Raw genomic sequence first — 13,284 nt, 5'->3', positions numbered from 1 at the left:
TGGGATAGGCTCCAGCACCCCCGCAACCCTTGTGAGGATAAGCAGTAGAAAATGAATTAATGAGTTTCAAGTTCAGTCTGTACAGTACAGATAAATGAATAAGTATCAGTTCCTCTAGTATGGATGGATGTGAATAGTAAAGCAATTAATTAAACAAGCTCTAATTTTCCAGTACAGTATATGGGATATACTGTACACATAAAGGTGATTCAGTCGGGTTGTAGAAATACCAGCTATCCTCGGTATCTATTACTCAATAGAAACTACTCAATGTGTTGCCCCATTGTTGCATGCATGTCATCTGAGGTGTGACAGATGGTACAGGAGGGACATTGGTTTTCTCGATAACCGCATTGAAGTGTCTCAATTTGGTTTTCAGTTCCCCCTTTTCCCCCTGTGTGAATGTACAGTTTACTACATATCTACTGTCCTACCAAATAAAAGCTACACCGAGCCTTACCTTTGCATGTGTGAACAGTTACGGCCAAGAGAAGTGTCAAGTATCGCCACAGGGACATACTTGAGTCAGACTACATGCAAATGAATCTGGAGTTGGAAAAACACAAATAAAACAAAGTTATATAATACCAATACATTGTATGAATACAGAGGCAAGGATAGTCTAAATCAGGGGTCGGGAACCTTTTTGGCGAAGAGAGCCATGAAGGCCAGATATTTTAAAATGTGTATCTGTGAGAGCCATATACATTTTTTTAAACATTGAATGCAATAAAATGTGTGCATTTTTATGTAAGACCAACAGTTTTAGATAATGGGCTCTAATTACGTAGACCAGGCACACTACCCCACGCCAATGGGGTGTGGCCAGCACACTTTCGTGAGCAGCGCAGTGTCTAATAATAAATCAAATACTTGTTGCCATTAATACAACTTCTGCTGCTGCATAGTTTTGCACCATACTCCGTAGACGTATTTCATTCTTTTGGCCATCTTCGTCAGAAGGCTTGGTTCTGCAGCTTTAGCTATTTGACTAAAGGAGGAAAGTTTACATTTACATGTTTTTTTGACATCTCAATGACCGAGGTAGACTACAGCATTACCCAGTAATAATCAAGTTTTGGTGTTTGACCTGGAAAATATCATCAGGAAAGATAGATATGGTTGGCCGTATTGCAGCAGAATATAGATGGACGAATTAAAATGCATAAGAAAGTTGTTAATTTTGAATATTATTTTTGTGATGGTTTACTTTAAAATGTTAGCAAAAATAAATTTTTATTGTGGTAAGAAATGCTTGAGAGCCAGATACAGTCATCAAAAGAGCCCTACCTGGCTCCCGAGCCATAGGTTCCCTACCTCTGGTCTAAATGTTCTCTTTTAAAGTTATATCCTGAAAGGCGACTGGCTGAGTTACTCATCTACTTATCCTCCCATGTTTGCACAAAGGACATGCATGAACAATCCCATTTGAATTGCAAAATCTTAGTGACAGTGATTACTTGAACATTTATTTTTAACAGGACGCATGTAACAATCTAATCAGTGTGTGACTAGTTTCCACTGACACATGTGCACATTGTTAGGCATTCCTGTTTACAATCAAATCATGTGATTAACTGTATTAGTAGTAGTTTTACCTTACCTTAGTTGTAAGGGAGTATTTCCTGTGTTGTTTTGTCCAAGGATTTGGACTCAAAAATGTTAAGCAGTGTTTGTATCCCTACATGCTGAAGCAGTGTTCACTTCAGGAAGTCCAAGTAGATACTTAGCCCTCCCTGCCTGCACTCACTAGGATGGCCACACCCCTTGCTTCAGGTCATTGTGCTCACAGGTGAAACATTCTTGTGAGCTCATTCCTGGTATGTATGCATGGATGAAGTTGCTCTTCACGTCAGACGCACAACGTGGTCTTGAACTGCAAATAAACTCCTATTTTACTTTTTTTTTCTACAAAAACAAAAATACTGGTTTGTACATATCACAGCATAGCATAGCAATCCTAAGCTATTATCAAATTTGTTCTTTAAAGTGTGAAAGTTCCGTGATCCAATTGTTGCTGAGAAATAACACACAGCTATTTAGCCATTTAGATTTTGTCCATTTTTGATGCTGTAATATGTGATTATGATTAAGATAATTTAGAGACACAATAACATTATTGTGTCTGGTTTTGACTCACTCACAATTATTAAAGGGCATTGACACGAATGAAAGAGAAATATAATTTTGGCTGTCGTCAAAACTCTTACAAGTAACATAAAGTGACACTTTATACTGTTTCCTTCTGTACTCGTCACTTAGTCAAAGGTGTGCTCCTCATTCCCTTCTATTACCACTAGAGGGCAGCATATTACTGGGAAGTTGACAAGTTCATCTGACGAGAAGTAATATTTAAATGTGCAATACCACTGATTTCATTTATGATGTGATACTGGGTAAAATTCAGGCTGGTATCGACAATACCGATATCAAAACTTCAAATTCACCTAATGTTTATGATCAAATTTGTATTTATTGTATTTATTGCATATAGAATACAATACATTATTAAATCAAATATTTTAAACAAATTAATAATTAAATATTAAAACAAGTAACGTTTCACACAAACGTTACTGTTCCTCAGATGGCTATGAAAAAGTATTGGCAATAGCAATATTTTGATTTGAGTATCGATTGTAGAGCGTGAAAAGTTGGAACCGGAAGTAATAATGTCAATCGCAGTATCACATCGCTAAATTAAATGCTAACAGCAGCACAATAAGTTAAGTGTTAAGTTGCTGTGTGATGACTTTAGTGTTATTTATAAGATGACACCACACCCGTATATATAATGACCTCCTGCAATTTCTCAAGCTCAGAATTCACAGTAATAATCACACTCTTTAAATATTTATGTCATCATAAATATCAAAGTTGCTCCTTGAATCCTTCATCCTTTCAGTATGTGGTACTTAATGGAAAATGTTTGGACATGTATAACTGTATTCTTACCAGAAATGACATAACAACAAGCACATACAGTTCTGCTATGTTTGGTTTCAAAGGCTGGCAATGTACAAGTTCAGCTACAGCTGGTGTTAACATTAGTTTCAACTTTCTAAGAAATGACCACTTTTTAAAAATTATTTAGCAGAACATTTATTTATAAGTTTCTGCATGTTTTCATCTTACTCAGCACGCATGGACTACAGGGAAGTGAACTGAACACCGATGACAAGCACGTACTACATTAGAGCAATGTGAACTTTGCTCACTCCATTTTATCATCATCAGGGTCGGCCGGGCAGGGCGATAGTATGTATGCGTAGAGGCAGATAGAAGCCTGAAAATCATCTGTGGAAAGCCACCGGTTTGTCGAAGCGCTTTACTAGAAAGCATGGCTGGAAGAAGACGCAACAACAGATGTGGCAACAACCAGCAACGGGCCCCGCGGGGACCAAGGTGCGGCTCACGGAGGGTAAAGTACAATATCTCATATATTTTGAATGCTATTTTACTGTTATTTATACTGTTTACTTAAAATGTTTACTTTAAACCATCTAAATTGTTTTTAATAAATACATGTTATTGAGTTAAGAAATATCAGAGAGCCAGATGCAGTCACCAAAAGAGCTTGCTCCGGAGCCGTAGGTTGACTACCCCTGATGTAGACAGTTAAATCATAAAACGGGTGGATGACATGACTCGTCCTTTATAGCCATAATACACTTACTGACCACGTCATTAGGTACATCTGCACCATCTTAATCAGATCCAATTGGGTTGTATTAAAAGTAAAAATGCATATATACAATATCCATGCATATAAAGTACTATTGTCTAGTCTAGTATAGTACTTTATTGTCCAATGAAATACTAAAGTGTGTCCAAACTTTCGAGTGGTACAGTATATAACGATAACAACAATAATAACAATCTAAGGGGGTGTGTTTAGCACATACTAGTCCCAAATTGTCTTTTTTTTTCCTTAAAACACGTTTTCATTAAAGTTTTGATCGTAAAAGAATATAAAGAGTACTGGGTTAGCTCAGCAGCTAAATAGCATTCAGGAATAGATTACATTAAAAGTCAAAAGTGTTTTAAAAGAACACAAACACTAACGAAGTTTAAAGATGTTACATAAAAGTAAAGTTCAAAGAACAACACAACAGATAAAGTTGTCTAATTATACACACACGCAACACAAAGTCCATGTCCTGACCCTTAAGGCTGTTGACATTATTCATAAATATGGTATGTCTAAATAAAATTACATAAACCTCCATAGTTGCTCTAATTGCTCATTTATCTTAACAACATGATTATGCTTTTCATGCATGCGTCAGACATTTATGCTGCTTACACTTTAAAGCCTGGTAACCTTTTAAAAGCCAAACGGGTTTCTTGCACACTTCCAATAAAAAGCAATTAGCGCCTGTCCATACTTGCCTGCTGTCATGATGCATTCTGAGAGGACCGGTCTGCTAACTGTAGCAGTCAACAGACACTCAGCAAACTTCACACAAATACAAGTGAGTATATTTTTGCTTTTTTAGATCTCTGGTGTCTTTGTATACTCTGTATAGGCACTAAAGGAGCCTGCTGCTTTTGCTAAGCCGACGGGTTATGAATCAGAAGTCCCGCATGAAAAGCTCACCATTGCCCAAGCTCAGAGGGGCACACCAGGTAGTTCACAATTACTGTCATACTATTACCAACTATCTCACAAATGTGAGTGCACCCTTTACATATAATATCCAATGGAAATGACTCAGCACACAGTCATCCATTCATCCGTCCATGCTCTGCAGCATTTGTCCTCATTTGGGTAATGGGTCAGCTGGAGCCTATCCCAGATCACTTTGGGGTACACCCTGGACAGGTCGACAGCCAATCAAAGGGCAAATATAGACAATGTTAGGTTTGCTGGAATTCCATGAACCACATCTCCCCAGTGCCGGCAGCACTCTTGTAGCCCTACACTGTAATACTTCATTCATCCATCCATTCATTTTCTATGCCGCTTATCCTCACGAGGGTCGCGGGCATGCTGGTGCCTATCTCAGCTGTCTTCAGGCGAGAGGCAGGGTACACTCTGGACTGGTCGCCAGCCAATCACAGGGCACATATAGACAAACAACCATTCACACTCACATTCATACCTATGGACAATTTGGAGTCACCAATTAACCTAGCATGTTTTTGGAATGTGGGACTGAACATGCAAACTCCGCACAGAGATGGCCGAGAGGTGGGCCTGTGAGGCCTGCACACTAACCACTCAGCTGCCATGCAGCCCTGATGACCAGTTATTAGTATAAAAAAGTATAAAGCATGTTTCATTTTCTTATGTTGTAGCTCATAGGCCTGTTAGAGTCTACGCTGATGGGATATTTGATCTTTTTCACTCTGGACACGCCCGAGCACTGATGCAGGCCAAAAATGTCTTCCCCAACACGCATCTGATAGTGGGAGGTACACAATGACTCCTTCATGTTATTCGTATTAATGAACAGAGAATTTGTATTTAATCACTAGTGGAGTCATTACAGCAGAGTGTGTGTGTGTGTGTGTGTGTGTGTGTGTAGTGTGCAGTGATGAGCTGACCCACAAGTTTAAGGGATACACAGTGATGACAGAGGAGGAACGCTATGACGCCCTGAGGCACTGTCGCTATGTTGACGAGGTGGTGCGGGACGCTCCCTGGACCCTATCCACTGAGTTCCTTAAGAAACATAAGGTTGGTTAAATGTCTTACAGACAGAAAACAAAGCATCTCATCTGATGTCTTGGATGGGGTTTTAACACTGTGTGATACTTACAGATTGATTTTGTGGCCCATGATGACATCCCTTACAGCTCTGCGGGATCGGAGGATGTTTATAAGCATATAAAAGCAGCCGGTGAGGATTTGTCAAACATGTATTTTGTTAATCTTGTGCAGTCAATACAGGCTTGTCATGTGTGTTATTGTGTTAGGGATGTTTGTGGCCACCCAGAGGACAGAGGGCATCTCTACATCCGACCTGATCACCCGCATTGTGCGTGACTACGATATCTACGTGCGACGTAACCTCCAGAGAGGCTACACTGCTCGAGAACTCAATGTTGGATTCATTAACGTAAGCCAGAATCTCTTCCTACATTATTTTGGAGAACAGAGCAGAAGTAAACCGTGTCTTTTGTTACAACAGGAGAAGAAATATCGGCTTCAGAACCAGGTTGACAAGATGAAAGAGACAGTCCGCACTGTGGAGGAGAAGTCCAAACACTTTGTGTACCGGGTGGAGGAGAAGAGCCAGGACCTAATACACAAGTGGGAAGAGAAGTCGCGTGAATTCATAGGCAACTTCTTGGAGCTTTTTGGGCCAGATGGAGCTTGGGTATGTTAAAACCACATAATTTAAAAAAAAAGGAAATATTAGGGTTGTCCAATATTAGCTTTTATCCTGAAGACTGATATGCCGATAGTGTCCAACTCTCAAACATAGTAACATGCTCTCTGTTGTCCTTGTACAGCATGCTATTCAGGAGCGCAGTGGACGAATGCTCCAGGCCCTGTCACCTTACTCGTCGCCACGTGGCTCCCCCAGCAGCAGTCCCACAAGACTGCGCTCACGTTCACCTGACTCCTCCCCAGTAGCCTACGGCAGCACCTCTCCTTCTTCCACATCACCTCCTGCCTCTCCATCCTCCCGCCGTCGCACTTGAAAAAGGGACACTTACCTCTCTCCACACTACCTCCACATATACAAATGTCAATGTGCTCTTTTGATTTATATGTAAGATTAACATTATGAACAAAAAATTTCATTAATCAAACTTAATATATTGTATGAATGAATTTATGATACAGTATATGTACAATACATTTACATAATGTAAGAGTAAAGGCAAAATAATTGGAGTGGGTTTTAAACACATGATTCATTCTGTACCGTTTGTCTTTAATTTGTGTGTGTTATGTCCTTATCCCTTAATGTTGTTAATAATGCACTCCAAGGTATTTAAAATGTAAAAAATGTTTATGAAACATACATACAAAACATACATCATTTAATTTCCATCTTCAGCTTTTGTCTTTTTGTTCCCTCGAATTCTAGTTTAACAAAAACATTTAGCCAAGTCAATGTTTTCAGTATTAAGAGACCATAAACGTTCAAATTCTTTACGGAAGCTCGGGATGTCTGGGATTTGTAGTCCATCCCCCTTTCAGCAACCCCGGCCGTGACGTCACTGGCTCCACAGTCCTTGACAGATTAAAGATGGCGCCCTCTCATGCGCTGAGGTGCTGCAAGCGTACTGTGAACTGGATACCTGTCCTGTTTATCAACCTGGTTGTGGGATGGTCTTACTATGCTTACGTCGTGGAGCTTTGTGTTTGTAAGTGAAATTATTTTTTTGGTCCGTATTACATGTATAAGGCTAACTCGAAGGGCGGAGATGTGGTTGTGTTGACAGTTTCCAGGTTGCCAACTTTAAGTCAGCTGTTGTAGTGTGATTTAAAAATCATGCGAGAGCTGCAAACCAGATTCGTTCATCGTTAATGTTTCGTTCGCTGTTGTTTTTCCATTTGCTAAAGTGCTATTTTAGTCAGAAGAGTCTCAAATTTATCTTTCGGGTACCAAGAGGAAGTCTTGTGTTTGCTACAATAGGTTCGCTAGAATAACTACAACAGGCTCTGAAAAGTGAATTATTTTCAATATTTTTATTTATAAGAATATATATATAATAATAGTAGCGCATTTCAATAAATTACAACATCGTGCAGAATCGTCTTTGATTTCAGGAGTTCAATGAAAACAAAGAAACCAAAGAGACGCTCAGGAAGTTTTTTTTTCATGAGATACAGATTTTCCTTTTCAAAATTATTAAGAAATTAAACAGTTTTTCAAACAAACTACTGAAATAAAGTAGCTTTCATGATATTCTAATATATCGAGGTGCGCTATTATGGCTTTTTGTGTATTTTAGTAGTACATTACTGTATACAGTAAATGAATAAAAAAATAAATAAGCTTATATTTGCTTGTCTAACAAACAGGCCCTGCATTCTTGAAAGCAAAGGCTTTCCATTAAAATGTGTTGTTCACTGTCCTTCACTCACAGATGGCTTCTTATCTCAGCTGTCCTCATGGAACTGATGATACCATTATCTGCATGTAGATGTATTTTAGCAGCTGTGATCAGGCGAGGGGCGCATCCCTGCTTTTTCAACAAAGCTCTGTCTCATTGGGAAGAGAGGTGGGGGTGGGGGCACTGCAAGCCGTGCCAGGCTGTTGCCAAATGGTGCCAGGACAGGGTGGAGTGCAACACGGGATGTGAATCTATGCATTCTTGAAAAGCACTTATATTATGTCTGCTTTCTCTGTTTGTGTTATGTAGATACAATCCCAAACAATGCAGAGCGAAGTAAGTTTTACACTAAATTGTCCTTTTATTGTTATAATCAGGGATGGGCATTTGACGTCATTTTGTTGACTGCCAAAAGACAAAATGGTAAGTCAACTGCCAGTTGATGTGAACTGTGTGTGGATACAACTCAACTTCCCATATTGGGTTGAAACTTCTCATGCACTCCATTGAGATGAATCAACAATCAATTCCACTCAACTGTCTGACTTATTAACAATCAATTGATGCCCATCCCTAGTTGTAACGTCCTATTACTTGCAAATATTACATCAGATGCTCGTGATGCTTCACCTTTGCTTCATCTCAACAGTCAGCTACTTGGTCATCTTCCACATTTTCTTCTTCATGTTCATATGGTCTTACTGGAAAACTATCTGGACAAGACCAGCGGAACCATCAAAAGCGGTATGCCACAAAATACATGTTTTGTGTTCCAACATCTAATTGTGTCTGAACCTAATAATAAACTGTCATGGTTTGGCACATGAAAGAGCCTATGTCTGGGTTCTATTTTATGAACTCCTTAATAGTAGGATTAGTTGGTTTTGAAGCATCCTGCAGCTTTATCTAGGTCTGCATACACTTACAATTTTTTTTGCACTCCTCAGCTGTTGGTATGTGTGTTACACTTGCCATATTGTTGTTTATAATGAACTTCTCAGCAGTGTCAATGCTGGATGAGTAGTTTAATAACCATGTGGTTATAGAGCAAAAAAAAATTCCCCCACTTTCTCATGTGCTCCAAATTATTATTATAGTAAAAGAAAATTAAGTAATAACAGTTTTCACCTGCTTTAAATTTAAGCTCTGCCATCTTTGCAGGTTTCACATGTGGAGTACGTGCCCATTATAAGTTAAAGTGACAAATAAAGCAAGGTGTGTGGCCACCTTGTGAATGAGAAGTTGCCATCAGCAGTAATAAAAGTTAGCAAGATGGACTCTCAAACATCTATGCGCGTCCTACTGTAATTCTCTTGCCATTAATACACCCTGCACTGTATTCTAGGATTGCACACTATAATGTTGAATCACATAGGGTAACGTTTACAATGGCCAAACCACTAAAACTGAGATAACAATCTATCTTTGAACTCATTTACACATACCCAATTTCCATTGACTTGTGGTGAGGTTCATGGCGGGTTAGGCACTGACATTTTATTTAAACTTTAACGTCTTTTGCTCAAATGAATGTTAATACAGGTTGCTCACTGAGAGAATAACAAGAAAAATCAATAATAGAATAGAACTGAATTTTTCACAAGCGGCATAGAAGATGGATGGATGGAATAATTCACTTTAAGTAAAAATACTTCTGAATTCATAGCACTTCAGTACCTTGCCTGACTGTCATTTCTTGTCCTTTCAGTTCACCCTGCCAAGAGCGGAGAAAGAACTGTTCGAAAGAGAAGAGCGAGCGGAGATGCAACAAGAAATTTTGAAGAAGGTGGCGAGGAATTTACCTCTTTACACACGCACAGCAGGAGGAGGTGAGGTTATTTTTTTACTGCAGTAATAAAAACTGACTGTATTATATTTGACATTGTGTTAGAATTCAAAGAAGCCGCTTAAGATCAGACCACCAGTCCAAGGACAGACGCAAGGACACAGGCAGTGCAAACACCTTTTCATCCTTAGTCATGATTGTACCTAATTTGCACAATAACCCACAGCCCGCCTGAACACTCCACATATACAACAGGTGACGTTTTATTGGATGCCGTCATGTTGGTGTTCTCAAATTTTGAAAAAAAGTAGGCATAGCCCCAGTGGGAGCCCTCAAGTGGTCCATCTGTAAAGTGCCTTCAGATAATGTCTGTTGTGTCTGTTTTCGGTTCAGTAATGTCCATACACTAATTAAGAGCTGGTATTTCCTCCTAAGGCACAGCAGGTTTATGTTTTTCCACAGGAGGACTAATTGGGCTCTGTGGGCACACGCTGTCTGTTCCAGTCACGAACATCGTGTGTAACATATTTTATCTTGGTGGCTTTAAAATAAAGCATCTGTAATGGAAAAAAAATACTAAAAAATGAATTAATGAAAATAAAACACTAGGTGGACTTTAATCGGGTTCCACTGTATTTATTCTGCTTGCTCTTTTTTTTTTCTACATAGCTATTCGATACTGTGACCACTGCCAGGTAGTTAAACCTGACCGATGCCATCACTGCTCCACCTGTGAAACGTAAGTGCACATACTCATTATTCCATTGCCTTGGCCTGTTTGTTGGATTATATAATCACATCTGTATATCCAACTCCATATGTTCCTTATTCTTCCAGGTGTGTGCTCAAAATGGACCATCACTGTCCCTGGTAAATTAGACTTTTTTTCATCCACATCTTCATTTACAGTGTTGTTTAGGTACCATTTCTATCACCAGAAATGCACTCAGTAGCACACTCGACTCCACCAATGTAGATTGCGGTCTGCAGATAGATTCAGATAGAGATGTGGAAGTGCATTTGTTGAGAAAAATGGCCCGCAGTCATCCATGTTTCATCATGGTAACTTGTGCAATTACTTCATGACACAGCATTACTGCAATTTCATGATTTAGCAATTTACCAATACTTGTGTTTATTTGCATCATGTGGAGAACAATCTGCAATGAGAGAAAACATTTTGTTCGATAGCCAAAATTGTTATTCTTTCGTGGAAATCATTACTGTAGGTTTTCTGTAGTTTTGCTTACTGCAAACAAATAAACAAAGGTTGGTGAAAACAATTCCACAATATCTGAAGCATCTCATTTGATTTTTTTCTGTGAAAGTCTTCGATTTTCTACATTCTGCCCTGCTTTTTTTTTTTTTCATTTCAGGGTAAATAACTGTGTTGGCTTCTCCAACTACAAGTACTTCGTCTTGTTTTTGACATACGCCTCACTCTACTGTGCAGTAATATGTGCTACAGTCGCCCAGTACTTCATAAAATTCTGGACCGTAAGTACAGACCCTTTTTAAAATCTAACACTACTCATGCCTGGCATGTTGTAATTTATTATGTACCCCCTATAACCAGATGTCCCTCTTTCTCTCCATAGAAACAGCTTCCTGACACACATTCAGCCAAATTCCACATATTGTTCCTGTTCTTTGTGGCAGCGCTGTTCTTCATCAGCATCTTGTCGCTCCTCAGCTACCACCTCTGGCTTGTAAGCAAGAACAGGACCACCATAGGTAGTTGCACCTTATGCATTATGCAGTTTTATCTACTCCAAAGTCACTGCTGATGTCATGATTGTGCAATTCTGTTTCTTTTTTTTCAGAGGCTTTTAGGGCTCCAGTGTTCGCAAATGGTCCAGACAAAAATGGATTTTCTCTTGGCTTCAAGCGGAATGTAGCTGAGGTGTTTGGGGATGAAGCCAAGTACTTTATATTTCCTGTTTTTTCCAGGTAAATCTTGACATATGCATTCAAAATACATGACTGTTACCATAAACGCAAGCTAAGGATATGTCTCTGTTTCAACAGTCTGGGGGACGGACATTCATTTGTTACCAGGTTGGTGCACATCGATCCTGAACAGGCAAACAGTGCCCTGCAGCAAAATGGCAAAAGGTCTCTATTTAATTTATTGTTGTTCTATCATACTGGATGTATTTTTTTTGTGGTTCACCTCCAATGTCACTTTCATTGCAGTCCTTTCATGGAGGAAACAAGCCCTAATGTGCTGGCCAATGATACCCAACACATAGTGGATGAAGACAAGGAGAAAAATGGTACACTGCAGTACTGTATATACTATACTATATAAGTGCAATTTTATTCTGTAAAACAAAATTGTCTATTTTGTCTCTTTCAGGTGGAGTCCAGATAGTGTCAGTGGCCATGGAAAGCGAGCAATAAAAGGTATATAAACTTTTTTCCTGTTTTTCTAAAAAAAAAAATATATTTACATCTATTTTGCTGATCCAGCAGGTCAAATCAGGCACAACAGTAAAGACCTCACATGCTGCCTTGACCATCAGCACGTCCACAGGAGCCGGCCCCTGTCCTAAGCTAGGCTTTAACTGTCTCATTGTTCCTTTTTATTTAATGACTTTGGACACTGCTCTGAATGGCACCCATTTGGAGTAGCAGTAGCAGTGTGATCCAGAGTTGATACACAGGTTTTGTGTTTTGTTTTGGTCCAAAGACATTAACAGCATTCTGGTACTGCTTTATTCTCCGAGCCAAGGTGTGTTTTTAACTCTACGATTTAGTATTACACTAGCATCAATAATTACACCTAGTTAGCCTCAGTCAGACTTAATCATTTCTTATTAATGGATCAGGAGTGAGGACTACTGCCAACCATGTGTGCAATATGTGTGACACAGGAAAGTCACTTTTTATCTGGTTTCAGTTTACATCACATAATTTTTATGTTTACAATGTCAAATTATGTATTTTTATATGTACATCAAGTGTATTGGTGTGAGAACTGGATGAAGTTTAACTGCTATGAAATAGTAATAATAGTAACGTCCCATTCCACGTACATATTTTAACACCTAGCTACCAACAACTGCACTATTAACATTTGTAAATTATTGACACTGCAAGAAAATGTGAATAAAATACTTGGACATTGTTGTTGAAAAATGAATTGAAATCCTATTTTGAAAAAATACTGTAATAAAAACTAAATTGCTATTGTATGGTCAGCCTTTTAAATTCATATTTATAAGCACTTTTTATGTAGAAGTACATCCATCTGGCATGTTTTGACTTAGAATATTTGTTGAATATTAGAATATATATTTTACAGTTACTGGGATAGGCTCCAGCATACCCATGACCCTAGTGAGGATAAGTATAAGTATAAGTATATATATATATAGTATAAGTTAGAGTATAAATTTCTTATAAACCTAAAGAAAGTAGACAAGAAAGCCCACTTATCTCAGCTTGAAGTTGGAAGTTGCACTTGATATGGTGCC

General features: G+C 38.8%; 3 protein-coding genes across 5 annotated transcripts in view; 2 read left to right on the top strand and 1 right to left on the bottom strand.

The window, feature by feature from the left end:
- The window catches only part of LOC144894571 (uncharacterized), a 94,157-nt gene extending 92,447 nt beyond the window's left edge, over positions 1–1,710 (bottom strand). The window contains exons 1-2 of the mRNA XM_078787798.1: positions 1,604–1,710; positions 461–546 (exon numbers count right to left, since the gene is read on the bottom strand). Coding sequence (XP_078643924.1) covers positions 461–518 — 58 coding nt within the window. The 5' untranslated portion in view covers positions 519–546; positions 1,604–1,710. The remainder of the gene's footprint in view (positions 1–460; positions 547–1,603) is intronic.
- A 1,480-nt stretch (positions 1,711–3,190) lies between these two features.
- LOC131138672 (choline-phosphate cytidylyltransferase B) lies at positions 3,191–6,940 on the top strand. The gene is made up of 8 exons (XM_058087802.2): positions 3,191–3,421; positions 4,530–4,629; positions 5,302–5,418; positions 5,532–5,683; positions 5,768–5,846; positions 5,923–6,065; positions 6,138–6,326; positions 6,463–6,940. Exons 1-8 carry the CDS (start codon positions 3,341–3,343, stop codon positions 6,652–6,654), a joined length of 1,053 nt encoding a protein of 350 aa, XP_057943785.2. The 5' UTR covers positions 3,191–3,340; the 3' UTR covers positions 6,655–6,940.
- Positions 6,941–7,174: 234 nt separating this feature from the next.
- Positions 7,175–12,997, top strand: LOC131138671 (palmitoyltransferase ZDHHC20-B-like). Of its 3 annotated transcripts, none has more exons than XM_058087800.2 (13): positions 7,175–7,326; positions 8,329–8,355; positions 8,669–8,763; positions 9,728–9,848; positions 10,475–10,544; positions 10,643–10,675; positions 11,182–11,302; positions 11,404–11,539; positions 11,629–11,755; positions 11,831–11,920; positions 12,002–12,081; positions 12,165–12,211; positions 12,281–12,997. In XM_058087800.2, the coding sequence occupies exons 1-12, from the start codon at positions 7,209–7,211 to the stop codon at positions 12,206–12,208; spliced, it is 1,062 nt and encodes a 353-aa protein (XP_057943783.2). In that variant the 5' UTR covers positions 7,175–7,208; the 3' UTR covers positions 12,209–12,211; positions 12,281–12,997. The 3 variants fall into 3 exon arrangements, with proteins under 3 accessions (XP_057943783.2, XP_057943782.2, XP_057943784.2); XM_058087799.2 differs by having other exon boundaries at positions 7,176–7,326; positions 12,278–12,997; XM_058087801.2 differs by having other exon boundaries at positions 7,178–7,326; positions 11,834–11,920; positions 12,278–12,997.
- The last annotated feature ends 287 nt before the right edge of the window (positions 12,998–13,284 follow it).

Source organism: Doryrhamphus excisus, linkage group LG21 (genome assembly GCF_037039965.1).
Source record: "Doryrhamphus excisus strain RoL-2023G ecotype Guam linkage group LG21, RoL_Dexc_Guam_v1.1, whole genome shotgun sequence".
NCBI classification, from domain to species: domain Eukaryota; kingdom Metazoa; phylum Chordata; class Actinopteri; order Syngnathiformes; family Syngnathidae; genus Doryrhamphus; species Doryrhamphus excisus.
The sequence above is the reverse complement of the archived record's forward strand: the minus strand, read 5'-3'. Positions and strand labels throughout refer to the sequence as shown.